General features: G+C 42.5%; 1 protein-coding gene across 1 annotated transcript; it reads right to left on the reverse strand.

Annotated features, from left to right (window-relative positions):
- Positions 1 to 867: 867 nt before the first annotated feature.
- On the reverse strand, positions 868 to 18838 carry dmrt99B (doublesex-Mab related 99B). Its single transcript, XM_029308107.2, has 6 exons — positions 17934 to 18838; positions 16156 to 16492; positions 4486 to 4608; positions 3719 to 4008; positions 2907 to 3195; positions 868 to 2525 (listed from the first exon to the last, which is right to left on the reverse strand). The coding sequence occupies exons 1-6, from the start codon at positions 18201 to 18203 to the stop codon at positions 2197 to 2199; spliced, it is 1638 nt and encodes a 545-aa protein (XP_029163940.1). The 5' UTR covers positions 18204 to 18838; the 3' UTR covers positions 868 to 2196.
- Positions 18839 to 24358: the final 5520 nt, after the last annotated feature.

Genomic DNA, 24358 nt, shown 5'->3' on the forward strand with positions numbered 1-24358 from the left:
CCTGTCTTTCGTGAAAAATCAGTCGAGTTCTTTATCTCTCGCATCTGGAAAAGACACGTGTTCCGCATCTCTTTTCTGCCGCAAACGAATTACGCGTTTTGCGTTTGCAAGCAGACTTTGCGACGTTTCGTTTGTCATATGTATATGAATTACGAAATCTGTGAGAAGTATTAATAGCTATAACATGGCAAGCATTTGAATAATTATGTAAATCATAATTTTTAATTTATTAATCATCTAAAAAGAGAGACAAAATGTGAAAAAATTCAAGTCATTAAGTATATCTGTATTCGAATATATATTAGATTAATGAGGCGAAAGATAAATTAGCGCGTTTGTCGAAAGATATTTTTGCACGTCCACATTTATGACTCGTGCTACTATTCAAGTTAAGAAATCAAATTTTTTTTGTAGAAATAAAATTTATACCGTGTAGAAAATTAATTTAACGGATAAAAAAAATGGGGCGCGAATGTGAGACGTATGTACATGGAGTATCAATATCTTATTTATTGCGACGTTTCGTTTGTCATATGTACGAATTACGAAACCTGCGAGAAGTATTAATAGCTATAGCATGGTTTTCGCAAGCATTTGAATAATTACGTAAATAGTTTTAAATTTATTAATCATCTAAAAAGAAACAAAATGTGAAAAAATTCAAGTGATTAAGTATATCTGTATTCGAATATATATTAGATTAATGAGAAGCGAAAGATAAATTAGCGCGTTTGCCGAAAGATATTTTTGCATACGTCCACATTTATGACTCGTGCTACTCTTCAAGTTACGAAATCAAAATTTCGAAAAAATGTAGAAAATTAATTGAACAGATGAAAAAAATGGGGCGCGAATGCGAGACGTATATGGAGTATCAATATCTTATTTATTGGATGTATCTTCGGTATCTATACATTTTTTTCGAGTAACATGTCATTTCTTGTGGTAACTACGGTAAAACGATGCTTCCGGTTCCGCTAGCGGCTAAAATCTAAATATCTTGCAGGCGTTATTTACTTACAGGCAAACACTTACATGTATATTACGTGTTGTAATGTACGCGCGTTTAACATATTCCGGCAAATCTCATGATTAATGCAAGATCAAATTAGCTATATAGACGTTGTATTTACAGACTCACCCTCCTCAGTTTGGCCGATATACTCGTCTCGAGAACTTGTTACCTACATACACACACACACACACGCACACATATCTCTGTCTATATTTAGTCTTTATCTACACATGTATAAAGTATATACTCTGGAGACGAATCGCGGTCGTGCGCGGATCCTTTCATCCTCCGGCGCTCCTTTCCTCGCATCGAAGAGATTCGTCGTCATACGAGAATTCAGCGATCGGCGCGGAAATTATATATTTTTAACGCGGAGATATCTGATTAATCCGAGCATCTTTTCCGCGCGTAGAGAAATGTATATACGTGTATGGATATTAAAACGGATTGTCAGACATCCTCGACGCCCTCTCGGCGCCCTCGCAGAGATGCAAAAAGCGACGATATTTATTTTCGTTTATTGTCTACTGGAACAGCTTCATTGCGATCGTTTGTCATCTGACTTACATATTTGCTCGCAAAGCGTCGATAATGAGTGGGATCCGATTCTTCGGATCTATGGTTTCCTCTCGATTTCTCAACGTCATATAGTTTCTTTTTCCGCCGCACACATATGTATTCTGCTAACCATCGAAATTACGTATATCCTTAGCTAGCGAAAGGACGGCCGATCACTAAATTTATCCGTCGTGTGTAAAGATGATTTAAAAACGGTGTCCAGTCGAAAGAATCGGAAGAGAAGAACCTCTCTCGTAGCATATATTTAAATTCCGTTCTCTCGTCCATCCTGCGTATTCGGAGATCAAATCACGTTCGCTATAGGAGATGCTGGAAGACTCGATCTTTTCAAGCGGTTGGCTTCTCGATTAGGAGGGATTGTCGATTCCGCCAGGGTGACGATAACCCGATCGATCAATAACTCTCGAGACTTTTTCCCGATCGTGTCATTGTCGTCGCGATTACAGGCTTTGAAATAATATCTCTTGGTCACCCGATGCGATGACAGCTGACAACGAGAAGAGGAGAAGACTCACGTCTCTTCGCCCAGGAACTCGCGTCGTCGTCCCGAGTCACGGGACCACCGAGGGATACGACCAGACGGCGACGTGGCCTTCGTCCGGTCACTCGGAGTAGCTGGTCTTGTCGCTGGCGTCGTCAGGACTGGTCTCCCGGTAGGCGTCCCCGGCGGTGCCGTTCGCGTGCAGGCTCTGGTTAGGCGGCTTGATGACCGTGGGCAGGTAACCCGTGCCGGTGTAAGGCGCGGCCAGGAAGCGGTGCCGCGTCGACGGGATTGGGGTGGTGCAGTACGCCGCCCGGCTCGCGTACGCTGAGACGGAGGCTGCGGAAGCCGCGGCGGCCGAGGCCAGGGCGCCCGCCAGAGGCGAGAACGCCGACTTCGGCTGCAGACTGTCCTCGCAGACCAGCACCTCCATGGCGGACAGCACGTCGCCTGCCGACAAACAGCCAGATTCTCTATTGGCACCGCGCGATCTCACACCTCGTCTCCTTGCCGTTGTCGAGCAAATTCAATCATGATTACAAAGGGATCATCATCGAGAACATCCTTATTGAATGACGTTAGAATCTCGTCATTTATATTCCAATATTTAGAATATATAATATTAAAAAAAAAAATACTATAAGCGAATGAAATAATGAACATCTTGTGATTTTCGTCGCAGATGCGCGTATTAATAAATTTACACGCAGCTTTTCGAGCAATTCGATCAATTATATTCTCGCCAAATGTGTGAGTCATAATAAATATTTGAAAAGCTTCTCGCTGAGCGAAGAAGCTCCAAAAAAGGAAAGAAACTAAAAAAGCTCCTACCTTTGCAACGATGGAGAAGCGCCTCGACGTCGCCGCGACGTCTTCCTGGAAACACGCGCAGCAGGACGTCTACCGGGGAACGTTGCTGCTGCTGTTGTTGCTGTTGCTGGAGCTGCAAGCCGCAGGTCTGCTGGAGATTTTGCATCTGCATCTGCATCTGAATCTCTCGCGGTTCGGGTATGTGATGGTGGTGCTGATGCTGATACAGCGCCGGCGTGCAATACGCCAACGGGCTCGCCGTCGGCCCGTAGAGAGGCGCATACGGAGGAAAGTGCACCGTCGCCGCTGCCTGCAAATTCGTCAATTTTTTTATGCATTTTTTTAGAATTAAAGAAGTGATGAAAAAAGAGGCTAATAAAAACCTTTGCAATGAATCTTAGACTAACGCATTATTAATTATGTAATATAAGTAATTCAATAGTAATGATCAAAAGCAGAAGAACAATTTATGTCACAAGGGACCGAATCGTTTAATTTGAATTAATTAAATAGCATCTAAGATTTATTAGAAATTTTTATCTTCATATTAGCCTCTCTCGCTTATTTTAATATTATTTAATATTATTGAAAGAAAAAAATTCCGTTCTTCTCTGTTTAATGTTGCATTAACGAAGAGAACTTTGTTTACTGCAATTTAATGTGATAATGATTTCAAGATGCTTTTTTTTTTATCTGACTATACTATATTAATTCTAATTGTAAGGCTTAAATATTCCTTCCTCTGATGGAGAATAAATTTAAATAAAATTTCGATTTATTTGCTAAAGCTTCAAGCAATTTAATCTTGCAAATCATAAACAATAAGAACTCACGGCTAATGGGGGTAGCGGAGGACTGGGCCTAGGCTGTACCAGATCCACCGGCTGTATGGAGGTCTGCTGCGTCTGCTGCGGAGGACTGCCGCTCTTGCGTAGGCTGAGGTTCTCCGGCGCCGGGGTGTCCTCCCTCTGGGGCGTCAAGGCCGGCGTCAACGGCGGGGTGTGCGTCGGACTCTGCGAGCCCGCCGGCTCGGGACTGCCGTCCTCGGAGTCGTTCGGGCTGCTGGTGCGCTTCCTCAGGGTCGCCTCCCCGGATTCCGGTATCCCCGACGAAGTCGGCACCACTGCAACATTCGCGGGAGAACTTTATACGGGGAGGCTTATCCACGTGCGAACGAGGGAAGTCAAGTCTAACAAGGGGGAATAATTGGAATACCGACGTTAATTGCAGCGATATTCTATAGGGTCGAGTAGAAAGAAATAGGACGATAAAATTAAACAGATTCTTAAGGTTCGCCAGTAATAATTAATAAAAATCTTTTCTCAATGGTAAAATTAAATATTAATTATTATGAGATGTTAATATAAGTATCAGTATATTTTATTTAATTGGTACATTGTCTGACATATACTTAGCATTTAAATTTCTTACAGCAAAGAAATTACAATTTTTAATTGTGATTTCTACATAATGCTATATAAAAATATAATTTTCTATATGTAATATAAAAATTATTATTTCATTATTTCATTATTGAAGAGAAGAGATGAGATACAAAACATATTCATTCTCAAGCAATGTATGTTAATGATCTGTGTACCTAATGAATGATCGGCTCGCAGCTCGCCACCAGAGTCGGAATCACGATCATCCTCGTTACCGATGTCGCTGGTCGACAGGATCGTTGCCGTCGTGCTCTCGGAGATCCTGGATCGCCTCGATCCTGAAAACAAAAACCACCGCATCGCTTCTTACAATCTTACATATTCTACAAGTCCGAGGGGTATCGCAATTTCCCCAAAGTTTCTCCATCCAGATTTATATTCGGAGAATAATTGAGGGAGGTCGCGCAAACGTATAAAGAGTCTCTCTCTCTCTCTCCCTCTTTTTCTCTTTATTCCGGCGAAAAGTAAAGCAGGGCACGGAGCACGCTCTCGAGGGAGTTGTAGCATTCGAGTGCACGCGCATACACGAGTCGCCATCGGCAATGCGTGAAAGAATCCCGGCGTGGTGCAATAAGTCTCTGACCGCTCGTTAAAAAGTTTAACCGTCCGTTTATTAACGAGGGAGAGAGAGATTGATAGACTCGCGGGAAATATATGTAGCCAGAGAGGACCCTGCCCCGGTTTATACCTCCGCCTCCTCGGCCCCTTATCGACCCACCCTCTTATTCGAGCGCCCCTTCGCTCGTGCCGTTCAAGCACGCGGGACTCTTTAGCGTGCGCTTAACCGCGATTTCTCTCCGCACGCTGAATTACGTTCCTCGAACGCGATACGGGCCGATGAATGCGATGCGATTTTATCGATTAGTAGCAATTATTTCATTTTCCTTTACGGATATACACTTTAATCTATACGTTTTTATTCGCGGATTCTATGATATCTCGGTGCTGCGATGCTCGGTTAGCAGAAGGGTGCAACAGGAGGCATTCGCTCCCCCTTGGAATCATTAAAAAAATTATTTTCGGATATTTAATATAAAAAAATTTTAATTATACCTCCCTCTCGCTGAAAAAAAATTTCCTGAGTAATTGTAATATTTGTATGGATATTTCGACAACATCCTCTTCGCTGGCTAAATGGATTTTACAGTCTTCACATTAATCAATGTTCGAGCTCATTCTTGAATGAGATAATATCGAACGGGTTCGCGCCGTCGGTGTCAAGGGAAAAATTCTCTGCCCTTCCGGGGCGGGATTCCAGATAATAACATTAATAATTGACATCCAGCCGACGTCAAAGGAAAGGAATGCAATATCGAGGGACGGTGTTAATGTAGCTGCTGGCGCAGCGAGAGAGAAAGAGAGAGCACTCTGAAACCTCTCTCCCCTGACATGCCTCGAAGCGTTTGTATATAAATGCACACCTATACCCGGTAGATATTACCGGCGGTTATTAAAATATCATTCTCTCGCAGGGAGATCAACCCCTCCGGCTCTCTCTCTCTCATGCGTGCCACGATGTTCCCTCTTTCTCTCGCATGTGACGTTGAAATTCATATATCCCTGTCCCGTATAACCTTCATAAAGTCCCGTGGCGGCGTAACGAAGTGCATGTCTGTATGTCGGGTCCTTGAGGGTGTCAAGTGTCCTGCGTTCCTCGAATGTACACGGAGGGTGTCTCGGATGACGCCCGGTGCAAATACTGTTACGATCCTGTGTATATCGTGGCTCGACAATGACAGCGAAAATTACCGGTGTGATTTATATGCCCGATCTCTTTTAAACGCAACTTCAAACGAGGGTTATCCCTTAGTCTGTACTTTAGAAATGTCGTGTATGGAATGGAGTAACTCGAGAGTCCTCGGCGGTTCTCCCTATTTACTATTCCGAAACATATCGGACATGATGTATGTGTATATACTAGTTCTTGAATTGCAAAATATATCTAATTGACGGGTCCGGAAAATAATAAGTAATAATAATAAAATGAAAAGGAATATTTCGAAGCTGTCCTTCTCGAAAGCACCCGTCTATAATCGATGGCGGAAAAGAAAAACGAGAACACGCGTTGTGAAGAAAAAGAACGCCCTTCTGGGCGGTGGCAATAGAGAACACAGTATCGCGAACAGGAATCTTTTTCTTCCCCCTCCTTCTTTCCTTCTTCTCCTGGTACTTGTCTTGAATTTCGAGAAGGGTGCGTGTGCAATTTATTGTAATCTCTCTCTCGTCCCGAACACACATACGAATGAGAGATCTAACTTCTCTTGGGTGTCTTTCGACGAGCGACCGTGTATATATATATATAGATATATAGCTAGCGTGTATTTTGAGACGCGGGGAAGTTAATAAAACTCGTTTTGTGCCGTAAAGAAGAGAGAAACGTACTCATCCACGACTTGGCGAAGAAACGTCGACGTTAAATCGACTAGTGTAAATATCGAGAAATGTCAGTATATATCGACACTCGAGTCTTTCGTTAAATAAAAATGTCGATTTCATCATATATATTTATCTTTAAATATACGAAACGACATTCTCCTACATTTTTTTAGACTGCCGTCAAAATTACTTACTTGTCGCTTAAAAATTGAAAAAAATCTCAATGCCAAGAATTAAATATAATGTGATAATTCGATATTAATTCAACATTTCAAACTGTTGTAATATATAGTCACGATGTCCAAAAAAAAAAATTATTTCGTAGAAACTCTCCCCCATCATTGACTTCCGCCAGTGTATCCGACATCGTTCAAACTTTCACTCCTACTTTTAATCTCGCCAGCAACACGTATAACGTCTAAAAAAACTAATGTACCCTTACACATAGTAGCCTTTCGGCAGACGAGCGACGAGATGACGTCATTCACAATCACCGATCATAGGCCGTCACGGACAGGCGCGGTCCTGCGCATTCTTATAGGAGATCGGTGGCGGCGATTAATTAGACATGTTCGACGATGTACACGCGAGAGCGCGGATCTCTCTCTTGACCGCGGCGCGATGACAAGACGCGCACTCGAAGCAGATACACGCGCGCACACAAGCCGCGGCCGGGTGTTGTTGTAGGTCTACGCCCTAACCTGCGGCGGCGTGGCGTATCAGCGCACGGTGGAGACAGACGCGGACAATGGAATCATGCGAGGACAATACCGAATAATTTAGAATGGCACATAGATATCGGGAGAGGCTCCCGGCGGCCTACGGCGGCGCATAATAGAGAATAGGAGTAATAGGACACAGAGCCTGGCGGGGCAACTGTGGAGGACACGAAACATCCCTATAAATTAGGCTTAGGCGAAACGAGCCCGTGCGCGCACTCGCTCGCCTTCCTCGATACATAACCCGTCGTCTCCGTCTCCTTGCTTCTGTCCAAGACGATTCGAGATTCTGCAAGGATACACCCCTTTACAGTTATTCCAATTTCGAGCACTATATCAGGCTGTCTGACGTAAAGTGTCACACCGAAATTAGAGACGATTTTTCCTCAGCAATATCTTCGAGGGAGACCGTCTCATTTTTTGCATCACGCATCTTTACATTTAAACCTTAAATTAAAATTTTCTTAAAGTCAAGACTCTACTTGAAATTCATTGGAGAATGTAATTTTGTTAATATTTTTATTTCCACAAGATTTAGTTTGCGAAAAACTCTTTATTTTTAATCGCTTATAACTAGGAAATTATTGATGCCTCAATATTTTTGCTGAGGAAAAACTGTCTCCAAATAACAAGATCTAATTGTATATATTTTATGTCAGACACCCTGCATAGATAAAATAAAAATTCAATAGACATTTTTAAAAAATTAAAAAATTTAATTATATTTTTTTATTAAAAAGATCTTGACGTATTTAATCGCGATTATGTATTTTTATATGTTGCAAAGATAATTCATCTAGTTAGCCCCCTTTGCTTCGAACGTAACCCTGTAGCGGCATGAGTTTGCCTATTCTGGACCCCCGAGATTATGCGGGGGAGCCGGTGGCTGAGTGAATTATCAGTTTCTATTGTTCGTAAGACCGTAAAGTAACTGGAGTGTGTATACGCGGAACTCGGAAACGCTTTCTCTTTCTTTGACCGCGCATGCGATTGATAAACGGCCTTTGTAAATGATGTTAATTTCGGGAAGGGGTCTATTAAATTGCAGCTGGAGATAATTTACGTCGAAAGTTTTCCTATTATAAATTGAAATCCTAGCGATTTAACATTTATCGAGCGAGGCACGAAAATTTATATGTGCACGTAGAAAAAGATGTATATTTAAAAAAATTAAAACATCTGAAAAAAGAATTTTCGAAAGACGAGAATCAAATATTTCAAATTCATCTATTATATTTATTTTGATATCATATAAAAAATTCCATAGTCAGGACTATAATATCAGTATAGAATAACCATCTTTTTTTTAATCCATTTATTATCTACATATTGAATCGAATATTGACTAATAAAAATCTGAACGAATAAAGAATTCAAGCCGAAAATAATGATTTCCAAAACCGACGATGCGTCTTCACATGAGCGTCAATTAATTTATGAAATAACGAGGCTCGGAAGAGAGGAAGCACAGTGGTCGGAGAAAGAAAGAAAGAAAGAATCGCACAGTTAGTAGAATTGCGCGATATATACGCGCCCTGCAGCAGCAGAAGCAGTTTGCAGATTCAATCCCGGAAACGGGATCTGAGCAACGAGAAAAGACTCTCATTATTACGTATCAATACGCTCGGAAAATAGCAGCGCCCGATCTACCGCGCTAGAAATGACGTAATTGATTCGGGAGATCGGTGCGCGAGAGCTCGAAGAAAAGGCAAGTTCCTTATAGGGTACCAAGTGACGGAGAAAGAGAAAAAGAGAGAAAGAGAGAGAGAGAAGCAGGAACGAGAGATGGGCGGGGGTGGAAGAGAGCCCTTCAGCTTGCGGCGACACAGCGAGCAACAGCCCGCGCGATCAGTCATTAAATCGTCGCGATTCCCTTTTATTTCCGAGCCTATATACATGTTTGTGTCTGAATATATGTGTGTGCGTGGGAGCACCGCTCTCCAGCGTCCATGTGTTTTTTCGTTGTGTGTCGCAGTGAAAGGGGTGAATGCGGGATGGATGGTTGTGTGTACGCTACAGGGTGGATGATGGATAGGGGTGAGAGAGAGAGAGAAGGAGGAAGAAAGAAAAACCAAGGACAGGAGAGGAGAACGTTGGAGAGCGATCGGGCGTAACGTTTTTAATTGTTTCGCGCCCAGCCGCCTTTTGTTTTGGCGTTTATGCCTCGTAAACGTTTGCTCTCTCTCTCTCTAACTTGGGCTTCCTCGACAGAGAGGGAGGGGGTGCGATTCGCCCTTCCCGTTCTGTCGCGCTTCCATTTCCTCCGCCCCACAGGGGTTCCTTCGAGAGCTCGTCCTTCCGCGCGCGTCGCGTCTCCTGCTTCTTTTTATTTCTCCAGGAATATAACGTGATCGTTAGTTTTTCCTTCCTACCCGTTGTGCCGGTTCTACAACGATGGCTTTCACGCTCGGCTGGATGCTCGCCAATGCGTTACGCGAGGCTGGACCGCCATGTTGTCGCATGGTCGAGATCGACTCTGAGCTGCATTTACACAATGTAATTTTTTTTATTATTCGATTAAGAGTTCGCTTTATTCTTTTAATTTTTTCAGATACATTTTTTTTATAATTTTCCTTTATTAATTAAAAAAAAAATAAGTTTGAAACATCGTTACAGAATCTTTATTATAATCTTTTTTTATTGTAAATGTAATATAATAAATAACAATGTAATTTTTTTTATTATTCGATTAAGAGTTCGCTTTATTCTTTTAATTTTTTCAGATAAATTTTTCTTTACAATTTTCCTTTATTAATTAAAAAAAAAATAAGTTTGAAACATCGTTACAGAATCTTTATTATAATCTTTTTTTATTGTAAATGTAATATAATAAATAACAATGTAATTTTTTTTATTATTCGATTAAGAGTTCGCTTTATTCTTTTAATCTTTTCAGATAAATTTTTCTTTACAATTTTCCTTTATTAATTAAAAAAAAAAACAAGTTTGAAACATCGTTACAGAATCTTTATTATAATCTTTTTTTCTTGTAAATGTAATATAATCTAATAAAAAATAGAAAAATATCAGTTACAAAAAATAAAATATACAAATGCCGTTTTCGATTGAATAATTGAACGTACATCCCTCTGTCAAATTAATTATAAGTCAACTGGATCGAATGGTCCTTTCGTGCTCGCGGAAGTAGCAGAAGAGCGAAGCCTCTGCCGCCGTTAAGTGTCTGATTTCTCTGAGCGTTCTTTTTCTTTTCGAGAGGGCGGAAGATACGGCTTCCGAAGATTATTTCAACCGGTCTTCGTCGAAACTAGGTTGCATCGAGCCAGCCGGTGGTGTTGTATATGCGCGATATGAAAATACTTTTGAATTTTTGGCGTGCGCGAGCTTTTTAGACGGTTGAATGAAAGAGGAAAAAATTCAGCAAGAAAATATATATACGAGAGGAAGAATGTCTTGCAATACAGCAGTCGCTGTCAGAGAACGCGTTCAATTACAAGTGCATATACACGCTGTTACAATAGGCTTTTAAGATCTCTTTTTTCACCCCGGCATCCTCGTATACCTAAATTTTCAAACATTTCGAAACGCCGAGCAACAACTTCACAGCCGCGTCGCATCTCCATATCATTTCGTATGTGGAGAGGATCAGCTCTCTCGCTCGCTTTGCATTCACGCCGAGTTAACCGGCATTGAAATCACGTCTTCGCAAGATGGTATTTAGCGACATTCCCGCGAATCTCGTATCGATCAACAAGAGATCGAGCTGCCAAGGCCCGGCAAGATCCTGGGGGAATCGCGTATACCGAAGGGTAGGAAGGAGAGAAAGGAGAGGAAAACGCGTAGTCGGAGAACGTTGGCTGGCAGAAGTTTTGTTCAAACACTCTTAGAGACGTGCTCCTTCGGCGGCGTTGCACGTGTACATGCATTCGACCCCGAAGAGGCGGGTACACCTATGCAAATAGGTAAGGTCGGGCCACAGGCCTTACCTATCTGTCCGCGTTTGTGTTCCCCGAAGTCCCGCTGACTCTTTGCAAACAATGTTGCCAGGCACGTCGTAAGAGCATAAGTAGCCGTGCGAGAGCGTGCCGCGATCCTGCCTTATCCGGCTTCGGATTTGATTACTTAAATCCGTGCGCGTGTATGTTTGTCTTGCCGAGTCTCGTCTCTCTCTCTCTCTCTCTTCTGCGAGGTATGTACCTCCGGTGTACCACAAGCTGATGTAATGCCTGATCGATTAACGGCACCGGCTCTCGCCGTTACTAACTCTCCTCTCGCTGCATCTTACAATAATACTGAATACTCTTGGAGCGAGATTATATGTGTTTTTATCTACCTGATTTAATTCTATCGATTCATTGTACATACGGAAAGATTTTATCGTGTATGTTTTACAATTTTCATGGAATTCGTGTACCAGAAAATTGTCATATTTTTGTGACAGCACTTTCTTTGACTTTCTTTCTTTCCGTTTTTTTTTTTTTTTTTTTTTTTTTTTTAACCGGATCTACGGAGCGATTGAATTCCAAAACGCGGACGGACAGGTGGTGCGCTTTCGATATCTCCAGTCATGCGATCGGACTCTTTCTTGCGTGGCTTGTTCCTGAATTCACGCGAGCGCGAATGCGGATGATCCGGGAGCATATTACAGCGGGAACGAAATAATTTCCTGGTGTCCTCCGCAGTCGCGAAGGACGAAGAACGGAAGCGAACTGGTCTTTCACAAAGTTTCTTGGACACTCGAAGAAGCTTCTATCTCTCTTTCTCTCTCTCTCTCTCTCGTGCCGGAGAAACTGGCGGATAATGGTCCCCGGTAGACGGAGCGACCAAGTGATCCTTACGGGATAAAGGGTGTGTCGCACACGTACGTACAAAAGACGCCCGTCGCGCGCGTGTGTGTCGTATTTTCCTACAAAGACGAAAGGTATATATCCTCCCGGCTCCTCTCCACATGAAGAGAATTTCAGTGGAAAGACCACATCCATCCTTTTCGACTGTAATGATTGCGCCGCGCCGACGTTTCGCCCTTTGCTACGCGAAATCCGTGGCTCGTGCACTTTAATCCCTCGGTAAATGTCAGTTGATACGATCGAGCGTGAACACTCTCTGTCCGTAGCAACCGATTATTGTGGACATTATATACAGTTATCAAATATTGTTTTTTTCTTTATTTTATTTCTTTGAATATTGTTTGAATATTTTATTGTCGCATGTATGATAATTTTTGAAAAGTTAAATAAGTAGAACATCGATAGCAATCGATTATTGTGAATATTATTTGTGTACAAATGATCGAATATTTTCTTTTTCTTGATTTTAAATATTGTTAGAATATTTTATCGTCATGTCACTGTACGTAAAATATAGAGATACGTTTCATAATTTTTTAAAAGAGAAATAAGTTGAATATGAACGAGAAATCTTTAATCCCTCGGTAAATGATCAAACGTAAATATATATCTCTTATTTGTGTACAAGTTATCGAATATTGTCTTTTTCTTTTGATTTTATTTTTTTAAATATTGTTTGAATATTTTATCATCGTATCGCTGTATGTAAAATATAGAGATACGTTTTATAATTTCTGAAAAGTCAAGTAAGTAGAATATGAATAAGAAATCGTGAAAATTATACAACAGATATATTATAATTTGATATAAAAATATCCCATCCCATAAATTTTCGAAACTCTGTCGAAAATCGCGCGAAATATCTCTGAACAGAAAGGATCCCGCGGATTTTCGCCATATCGCAATTGGCGATAAAAATGATCAAAACGAAGAAGTAGCGTTAACTCGCGAGAAAAGAAACGGAATAATAAAGAAACCGCAGTCCCCTCGTCGAAAGTTTTCTCCGCGCGTTTGAAGAAAAGGGAGATCCCTGCTTTTTCTTTCCTCCTTTTTTGCCAAGTCGCGCGAGTGTCCGTTCCCTTAACATTAAGTATAAAGAGGTGGATATCTCTTTCCCCGTTCGCGATATAATGGGGGCTCGCCGAGTTTCTCTCCGCCACCGAGAGTGCCACCCACCCACTTGGCAGCAGGGGCAACCTCGTGATCTCTCTCCGACCTACCCTTCTGCGGGAGAGTGTATAGTTGTGTGTATGTGGGTGCGTACACTAGCGACCAACCCAGAATCCCCCGCGGTCGAAGGCACTGGCCCGAGAAATTCAATTACTGCTAAACTTCTCGACCGGAGATTCTCCCCGGCTCGCCTATATACTACTGTAAGCACTCTGTTTCGAAGATCGGCCGGAGAGACATCTTACATTCTCTCCCTCTCTCGACCCGCAAAGACGTAGGCAGGCAGGTACACTTGGGATCGTAATTGAAACCAGGTGCGCCCGAGGGGTTCCCTCGTTCTCGTCTGCTGGGACAGTGTCTTCGTTCTTCGCGGTTTTTACTGTTTTCAACTGATACATCGCGGCATTGATGATTCAAATTTTGACAGGAAGAAGAGACAGAAATTGTTTGATAAGAGTCTTATGGAAAGTTCTCTACTGTCGCAAAGGAAAATGGGTCATTTTTCTTTTTGCAATAATTAAATTCACTCAATCGCGACATGTTTGATATCAAAAATGAAAAATTGCGAGTATCAAAAATAATACTGTAATGAAACAATGATTCGCAATTTTTTAAATCACTGAAAGTCATTTAAAATTGGTCTACAGATATAATTTGTTTATTAATATTGAACTCGACAGATTTACAAATGTGTGAATCAGCGAATTGATATGGAAGGGAGAATCAATTTCACTTTCAATCAATTCTTAATTACTCTTCTAGTTACTTTTGGAAGTTGAAGAACATCCTTTCTCTCACAATCTTTTTTTTTTTTTCCTATTAGCGACAGAATCCGCGCTTTCATAAAGAAGCATCTCCGCCTCGAAGAAATGTTCGCTCCTGATATTCTTTGTCAACAACCGTTCGCCTTTTTTTGCACGCTTCGAATTCGCCTGTACGATCGTTATCCGACCTTGTGCTTTCCTGTCCATCCCCCTTTCTTTAAGCAATATAATGAAGAGTATATTGCAGCAAGTCCGGGTAAAATAAAATTTCCGTACAATAATAAAATATGCGCGCGTATAAAGGCGAATATTTTATAAAACTTGAACACAATTTTTCTAAAAGGAAAAATTTGACAATATATAATTTAAATTGGATTTTTATTCATATTATTCATGGAATTTTATTCATTTTTATTCTTTATTCTCTCATTTTTATAATAATTTATTTAAAATATATCTATCCTTTTCTTTGCAGAATCTATAACAAATAAATGCCAAATAAACGCGCTTTAGAGGATTTGTTCGGGAAAAGATAGATGTAACGAATAAAATGCAATGTATGAGCAGTTGAATGGATCGTTCCACGCACTTTTGTTACAAGCGCGAATCGACATGCGTGTAACGAGATGTCACGATACAGATAGATTTGATCAATCGCAACTATAACGAAGGGCAATCTCTTGCCGGATGTCACCGCCAGAGATAACAATAAAATGCAATTGCGAATGATAGAAAAGTGCTACATAAAATGGTCGTAACAAACCGATAATCGATTGCAGCTGCATTGTTATAAAGTTGATACTGGCCGAAAGAAAAAAAACTCATTTCCAGTAGATCAGAGATGTTCTCGTTGCACATTTACGTCACATTAAACGTCATTTACATTCCATCTAAAATTCTAATGAGTCACTAAAGACGTAGATGTATCAGACTCTAAATTAAGATTGCAAGATGTATCTTTTGTCGAACGAGCCAGCTATTTTTTGCAAAATAGAATCGTCGATGCCGGCAAAGAGGGCGGCAAGGTGCATTTATCAGAGAAACGAGAGGGCTTAGCCAGGGTCGCGTGTGCATTCCACTTAGGTCGTATTAGGGTGAGAATGAACCGTCGTCGGGAAAAGAAGTCCTCCCGCGGAAGGGTCGAACGATAAAGAATTAAAGACCGCCACTAACGAGAGTACGAGACTTTCGCCTCGAGTGGTATAATAAGGGCCCCGCGCGAGCCTCGCGGCCATTATTTACTTAACAACATTACGGGCCCCGGCGGCCACTTGGCCTACTTAAAGGCGTGGTACGCACGCTCCTAATGGGCACTCGCACTCACACTCGCGCCGTCACGCAAGTCACGCGTGTGCGTCGAACGCACATGCGCGCCCGCTTCTTGGTCGCGTGCCGCCGATTTTATTACCCCCGCGCGCGTTCACGCTAAATAACGATACGCTAACTTTCCTTTTTTGCGGTCTCGCGCAACGACCCCCTTTCTACGCCGACGAGCACTTCCGTCGCTTTTGCATTTACGTCGAAAATTACACGGTTTTTTTTTTTTTTCATGTAATTACAGTCGAAAAATTTTGACGAGTTTTGAAAAAGACCCGTGCCCAGTTTTATAGGAGAAAATTGGGTGAACAGCAATGAGCTAGAATTGTGAGTTCCCTAAAGTGCTAGAGTTCGCTATACCTATATCCGAGTTCTCTGCGTCGGATTGTACTAAATAATAAAAGTTTAGGATGTATATTTGGTAATAAAGCTAGAATTGTGAGTTCCCTAAAGTGCTAGAGTTCGCTATTCCTATATCCGAGTTCTCTGCGTCGGATTGTACTAAATAATAAAAGTTTAGGATGTATATTTGGTAATAAAGTTCAGATTTTGTTCCGACGGCGATGTCTCTGAAGGGGGTTAGGTAAAGCTTCAATTAGGCAATTGAAACCTTCTTCGGGGCCCAAACTGGGCACAGTCTCTTTGCAATCTAAATTGGAGCAGGATTGACTCACCGACGACGGCGTCGCTCTTCTCGACCTTGGGCTGCCGGTACTCGTCCTGGCTGGACCTCTTTCTCGGCAGGAGGCCGCACTCGGAGGGTTGATGCTGAAGCTGCGTCTGGATGTGCGCGGCGGCGGCGGCGGCCGCGGCAGCGGCAGCCGCGGGTATCGCGAGGCCCGCCGGACTCGCTACGTGCGCCGGGTGCGGGGGCGGGCTACCAGCTGGCGTCGCGCCGGCGGCCGCCGGTAGAACGGGAGCAGTGGTGCAGCTGCCGGTATTGTATTGCAATTGCAGGCCCAACTCGCGCGCCTCGCTCTCCTCCTGGGCCTGCTGTCGTCTCAGCGCGACCTGGAACAATCCGTTGGCCGGTTGTGAGAAGGGAAGATTAGATGGCAGGATTTTTCAATTATATATATAGGGAAGAAGAAAGTTTTCGAACGATTCCATCCCTTATTGTTCGTTTCTAGAGCGACTTAAAAAAATGTCACTCTTTGATTGTTATTCTTCGAACCACGGAAATTGCTGCTAAAAGATAAACAGGTTCCCGATTGTGAGAATACACAACCTGTCTTCGCACGACGATCGTGTAATCGGGAAATTTAATCAACCGAATTGACATTTCATATTTCTAGAGAGAATCGTCACAATATTATGTATATATGATTTGAAATCTCGTAATTGCAAATCAATATTATTTTTTATGTAATGAATTGTAAATTCGTGTACATCAATCATGCACCTACATGATAATGTGATCGTTTTATTAGTCGAAGAATGTAAAAAAGTTAGGAGTTCGTAGAAATTTCGAGTGAAATCGAACCGGGCCGAATATAAGTCGATCGTACCAAGGGGGCTCGAAACGAAATCTCTGGTATAGTATTACAACCCCTGAAACGTTACATGAGCTGGTAATTTTATCTGATCTATGAGCCCTAACTCGATTTGTTGATGTGTTAAATCAGGAAACTGTCTCAAAATTACTGCTTTTAAAAAGATATCAAATAAGATTATCTTCAATCATCATCATCATAAACATCGATATAAAATACAGTAACTTAAATTGAAGAAGATTGTGGAAAGAGTGAAACAAATTAAAGGTACAAATTTCCTCTTTCACACGCTCTAAAAAATATAATAAGAGTATTAATAAGACTAACAGTAAGAAGCAAATGTAATTCGTAAATTCAAGTTTTTCTATTAATTGATAATTTAATTTTTATTCTATAATTCTATTTATCCATTCGTTACGATATAATTATGATATAATTTCGAAATCTCTTTGACATAATTATTAGATTAATTGACATTCATTTTGTTAATGAGATATATATTTTATCTCGAATATTTCATATCTCTTTAATAATCACGTATATTTGGCGAAAAATTGTACCAATGAGAATGCTTAAATAATATAGAGTTCTAATAGAATTGTAAGTCAATATATATCTTGATTTTTGCTGACACTCGCACTTTTCTTACATTTTAATTTAGATCGATGTAATCACGCTAATTTAGCGCGTTGCTACAAATACATCTACGACAGTTTCTATATTTATCCGTGATACCGAAAAACAGCGCAAGGTAATTTTTTTCGTACTCATCCCAATTTCAACCCACGAAAGTTCCTTCTCTAACGCAAATAAATGCCCGTCGACGATCGCCTCGAAAATAAAAAAAATTCAACACAAGTAATCCATGTTTCTCTAAACACGCATACGTTCTCCAGAACGCTTTGGGAAATAAATTCCTCCGTCTGCGAACCGGAGCAGATTCGCCCCCAGGATCTTACCTGAGCAGCCATGACGCGTTGCCTCTCGGCGATGAGGGTGCACTTGGCACAAACGCAATCCCGCCATCGGCAATAACGCTTGTGGCCCTTGAGCGCGGACACGACTCCGTGATTACGACAGCGCGCGCACTTGGGGGTCCGCTGATATCTCTCGGCACTAGCGCGCAGGAAGAACGCGGCCGGCAGCACGTGATGTTGCTGCTGTTGCTGCTGATGCTGCATCAGTTGGCCCACGTCGACGCCGAGGCCGACGCCACGGGGGAGCGACATCTCGTCCGTTGCTTTTTGACTCGTTAACTCGGCACTCGCGAATGATGACGATGACGATGACGATGATGATGATGACGATGCGATCACCGCGCGTCGCGAACCGGGCGTGAAACCGCGTACTCGACGACGCTCGCCCCCATCCCGGAGAGGACGATTCTGAGGCTTTCCCCGGGCGCGATCGGCGCACACCAACCGTATTCGTTCGCGGCGGCGCGGAATCGATACTGCTCTCGACTACACTGTGTGTGCCAGGACCCGGCGGATACCTAATACGCGCACCATCGTCGAGGCATCGCGGAATTCGACGTTTACCGTTCGAGACAAACGGATAAGGGATAGATCACGGTTCCCGGTTAACGCGCGCACGCGCCCGCACTCTCGTATAAGGTTTCGGTTTAGCGGCGACCGTCCGAGTGTCATGCATAGAACCGGAGAACCCGCGGGCACCCGCTCGTTCGGCTGTCGGGGGCCGAAATGCGGAATCGCGCGGAACCCCGCGACACACTCTCGCCCCCTCTCACTCCCTCTCGCTCGCCGGCATTGTCAACAATTGCAGCATCCCGGGTGAGTCGATTCAGGTAGCGCGCGCGCGGATAGACAGAGAGGCGGTAGCGCGGCGCGGTATCGGCGGCAAAGTGGGAGCTCCACAAGGGGGCCGCAGTCGGCGGCGGTGGCGGCGGCGGCGGAGAGAGAGAGAGAGAGAGAATCCGAGGGGGAAAGCAGAGACGAAAACCCCCGGGGGAGGGATAGGGCAGAAACTAACGGTCCCCTCCACGCTTCGTGGAAACGCGAAATAAAACACTGTGCCACAGTGTTCCACCCCGGTGCCTCGGCCAAACGCGAGGCCTCGTTCGGATGCGACCACGCCCCCGTTTGCCGCCGATTGGCAGGCCTGCGCTGTACCAAACGGAGATGTTAAGAGTTTATATCTACCCGTGGAGTGAAAGGGGGACATACCTAGCCGCGTATCCACCTACCTATCACCCCCTGAAAGAGAGAGAGAGGGTGTAAGTGTGTACGACGGTTGTGTGTATCTTCCGTGTATGGCTGGTGATGCTGGTGATCCTGGTGATAGTGATGCTAGTGGCTGCGCTTGTTGAGGTAGTAGTAGTGGTGGTGGTGGTGGTGGTGCGATATACGGTGATAGTGCTGGTGTGGTGCGGCGAGATATAGCGGTAGTGGTGGTGGTGCTGATGGTGGTGGCAACGGACAAACACATTACTCTTTTATTTAAAACCCGTTCCGGCGGATAAAACACAATGCGGAGCGATGCTCAGACGTTTCTCCACGCTCCGCCTTTTGTTTCGGCCGGACTGTTCTTAACCACGCACGCCTTTCGCGTTTCTGTCTCCCTCTCGAGAAACGTGTCCTTTTTCTTTCTTTTCCTTTCTTTCCTCCTCTCGTCGCACCGTATCTCGGTGTAATCGTCCTCTCTCTCTCTCCCTCTCTCTTTCTCCCTTCTTTCACCCCTCCTATTCCACCCCTTCGTCTCTCTATCGCTGGATACGGTCTATAAACCGCAACCAACACCGTCATCGTGACGAACCTTTTTTGAATCATATTGTACAATGAGATTTGAATGGGGCAGGGTGGGGAAGGGGGAGGAAGGGCCCCATTGTCGTTTCACCAATGGCGGTCGATTTTATAGTGATCTAATGTACAGATGTTATTTACCCCGCAATGAGAATAGAATAAAAGCATTGTAAAGCGTATTATGATTTGGATCCCCGTATCTCTCTCTCTCTACGCGTTTCTGCTTACCTACCTCTATATAATATATTTCTACCCTGCCTAACCAAACCCAAGTTACCTAATACGTGATATGCGTAATGTAGAAGTAGCGCAAAAGCCCCGCTCCCGTTTCCTCCTATTCGTCTCTAAGTCCAGAAAGTAACAATCGGTGGTGTCGGTTATCTCGAATAAGTACTTGGATATATACTTGTTTATGAATGTACAAATTGAGGGGTTCGTTCTAAAAGGGGCGTATAAGTAATAAAAGTGGCATTCCCTCTCTTTAGAGAGACAGGTTTTGTATATATATATATATATATATATATATATCATAGACGTGTAATTTGTAAAACTGGTTCTTCGAGAATAAAGTTGTAAAGATATAGAAAGAACGCAATTTCGTTTGAATATACTACATTTCATATTTTCATTTCATACGTCCTTTTTCGGGCGCGAAGCGGGAGATTAATTATTATGAGAAAATACAAACGTGTTATTTATCGCGATGTCATAACGCGTCACGCGCAATCTCCACTCGATCAGATTATCCACATTGTAATTTAGCAATATCGATAGAATTGAAATAAAATACACGAGCCGCGCGAGCGTCATCGAGAATGTCACACACGAGGGTGCGTAATAAATACAATCGCGACTGCACGCGCGGGGGATCACTTTTTTATTTGTCGATGACGTCCGAGCGCGCGAGGGTATTTTTCATTTGACGGCGCAGCAAAATTTGAGCAATAATAAAAGTATTCCGAACGTATTCGTTGACGTGATTCATTCAATATATAACAGCACAGACACGGACCTTTTTTACTCTCGCACATCGGCCACTCAAAGCGAATGTACGCGCCCGATGGGGAGATCGATAAACCAATAGGTACGCCAATACATGCCCGCTTTTTAAAGAGTATACTCCTCGCACGTACGTAAACCCGAAATGCAAAATCCGGAGAAGAAACCATATCGGAACCGAGAAAAAAGCATCGCGCGTCCATCGCGGAAATCGCGATAACATATCACCATTAGTTTTTTAGCTGTTTCTATATATCACCTGAAATTTAGTTATCGTGTCTAAACTTTAGCTATGGTTTAACGAAGAATTTTACAGCTAAAAAATATTAGCCATCGTAGCTCAAATTTATAGGCATGATAACTATAAATTTATTCATGTGTAATATATATAGGATCAACTAAAATTTAGCTATGGTAGCTAATTTTTTTCCGTGGATAAACTTGAAAGTATCGTCTATAAGAGGTACAACTCGCGATGGAGAAGAAATGCAGAGGGGAAAAAAATTATCGCGATCTCTCCCACGGTCTTCGATTCTTCTTGCGCCGACAAAAACATATTTTACGAGAGTATCCGATTTATCTTTGATCTTCGAGTGTGGAGCATTGTTGCGCCCACACGCACTCGAGATTTCCCCGCAGGTTGTGTACTTACTACCCTTGGGTAAATAGGGCGATCGAGATCGAGATCGCGGCAATATCACGTTACGATGTTTGCAAACGTCGTGTTGACCCCGCGACACTAGACTCCGACCTTTGGTCGATCGGATGAAAAGCCGTACACAGCGATCGGATAATCGAGATTAGATTATAACCGCCACGTAAGAGCCGCAGGTACAAGAAATCGCAGGTAAGATAAGAGGCGTTTGCGCGAGATCTGCTTCGATCTCTTCGCTTTTCTTCTTCATATACAGAATTTACAAAGTAACTTTGTCCGATGGATGCGATAATGCGAGAGAGAGAGAGACAGAGGAATTCTATGTAAACCCAATATACACCTGTTACACAAGGGACGGTGAAATGATAAATTGTTGGCATAGATTTATTTCATTAACCCACATCAACACGCTAATATTCACATAATTTTTAAATCGATTACAAGCGATAGGGAGCGTGTAAAATTTCAACCGCGAAAGACAAATGTATATGATTATTATTATTTATTTATTATTGTGCAAATTGAAGAATCGATGATACTAATGATCGGAACGAGGATGTAAAGAATATTCCTCAATTTCTTTCAGAAGATCTTCATCGACAGTCAAAGGGTATTTAAAATCGATCAGTTTTTCTCGGCGATTGTGTTAAGATGATTGGATTCGCTCGTTAGCCGTTCTACGTTGGATAACATCATCAGTGTGTATACATGACACACACACACACACACATGTATATCAATGTGTATATACATCCTAACACCGCCGTTATCGGGTCGGGATGAAACGCGCGCGATCTACCGCGCCGGTGAAATACCGTATGACTTTTTGACGTGCTTTTAACAGATTGAATTGAAAATCTCTCTCTCTCTCCCGATATATCCGCCATCGGGCGCGCATATCCATATCCCGAACCGAAACGACCGAACGGACAGACGAGGGAGACATGCGAGAGAAAGATATATAATTCTTCCACCTCTTCTCCTCTCACCCTTTCTCTCGCCACCCTCCGTCGCGCGGAATTCTTCTTTTCTCTTTTCATTTTTGCACATTCGCTGATGCGGCACATTGCAAGCTGCGCCGGCGGAAACGACGTCGGGAGGGTTCACCGGGAAAGAGGGAGGATCGGTCAGTCTGCGGGAGGAGAGGGCGAGCAGAAATAATGTCCCGGCTCATTTTTTAAAGCCCCCCTTTCCTCACCCCCGGGCGGAATCCGTCGGTGGAGTGGTGGTCAGGATTCTGCGGGAACAAAAAAAAGTGACGGACGCGCGTATGTAGAGATATAGATGTGCGCGCGGGTGCGATATTACGGCGCAATAGCCCGGCACAGGGTGGTCGATCCGGTCCGTCGCCGGATGTGAAACGGTCAAAGCTAAAAAGCACTCTCCGCCGAAACGGGCTATATATTATCTGCAACCCTTCAAACACAGAACGCCGCTCCGCGAGGATCCATACATAACGTATAACGTGTGCGTAAGCTCCGACTCGCGATTTCTACGGGGAGAAGCCGTTTCTCTATATGTATATATGTATATGTACGCCTTTACTTGAGTACTTTAATTGTGGCGCACTCGCAATTCTTTACCCCCTTTCGTTTGTATTTTTGTCTTTATACCGAGGAGTAACTCCTTCGAGACTTTTTGTGTCTCACGCATATTTGTTACAAAATTCTTTATATTGTTGCATATTATCAAGCTTTCTCAGCTGTACAAATTGATTATTAAATTCTCAATTTCTCTGGAGCAGAAAAATCACCGATTTATACAGGGTGTATCTGCCTAATTATATAAGTGCGAACAATTTTAAGAGATGATTCTTTGTCGAAAATTAAGGGAGGTTTCTTGTATAAACATGTACTCTTATATTCTTCCCTGAGGAATTGATTTGCTGGATATTTTCTGTTTCATTTTTCTAATTTGTCTGAAATTTGAAGAAAAAAAACTTAATTTTTACCTCCCTCTTTAGGAAATGTAACTTTTCAGAGAAGGATATGAAAGCATGTGTTTATAAAAAAACCTCCCTTAATTTTTGACAAGGAATCATCTCCTAAAATTTTTTGCACTTATTTAGATACATCCTGATGTATATTTGTGTGTTTTTCTTATTACATGGATACATTTAAGATAATAAAATCATTTATAAAAACCCTTATTTTATAAAACAATTTTGCCTATAGGAAAATTAAAGAAAATTAAAAATTCAAAAGATGCATCCCTATATCAATTTTCATCGAAAAAAGGATTCAGAATATACATATATTAATTCGTTTAATCTCGCGATAAAACTTTCGTTATCGATTTTATTCACAACGACGATTGTTATTAATTGATCTTCATTTTTCAATTATTCCAAAAATGGCAGTGTCGACTTAATCTACGTATCTACATATATGCATATAATAGTCGCGTGTTACGGAAGGGATGAAATGGGCGTGGTTTTGAGGGGTTGCGAGTTCTTGGTTACGATCTCATCGGCCAATGCGGGGCCGCTTTAGCATCTGGCAACTGTTGCAAACGCAAGCGCCGTCAAGTCTACCTTTGCACGAGCTCGCTATAGGTCGCCGTATATTGGATGCTGGATGCAGCATCGAATCTGACGACGCACATACAAGCGCAGACTCGAATGCTGTCTTCATAAAGAAAACAAATAAGAGGGCGAGAAAGAGAGACACAGAGAGGAGGAGAGACAAGACTCCACCGCGCAATCCGACTTTAACTGGTTTCTTTACGTTGTGTAATTATTTTGTTCCTGTTGGTTTATTCTTGCCCTATATACAACAGATTTACATAGACAGTAAATAGGAAGACATGTGTATGCATTTACTTTCCTATATAAATTTTGACGATTGCATACATTAAATATATAATGCATATGCAATGTTCAAAGTATTGGCTTTATTTTTTCCAAAATTTAGCTTAAAAGCGGTAATTCAATTTTTATTTCGCATTTATATTAAATGTAAATTAACTT

Source organism: Nylanderia fulva, unplaced genomic scaffold (assembly GCF_048542155.1).
Source record: "Nylanderia fulva isolate GAGA-0341 unplaced genomic scaffold, ASM4854215v1 Scaffold12, whole genome shotgun sequence".
NCBI classification, from domain to species: domain Eukaryota; kingdom Metazoa; phylum Arthropoda; class Insecta; order Hymenoptera; family Formicidae; genus Nylanderia; species Nylanderia fulva.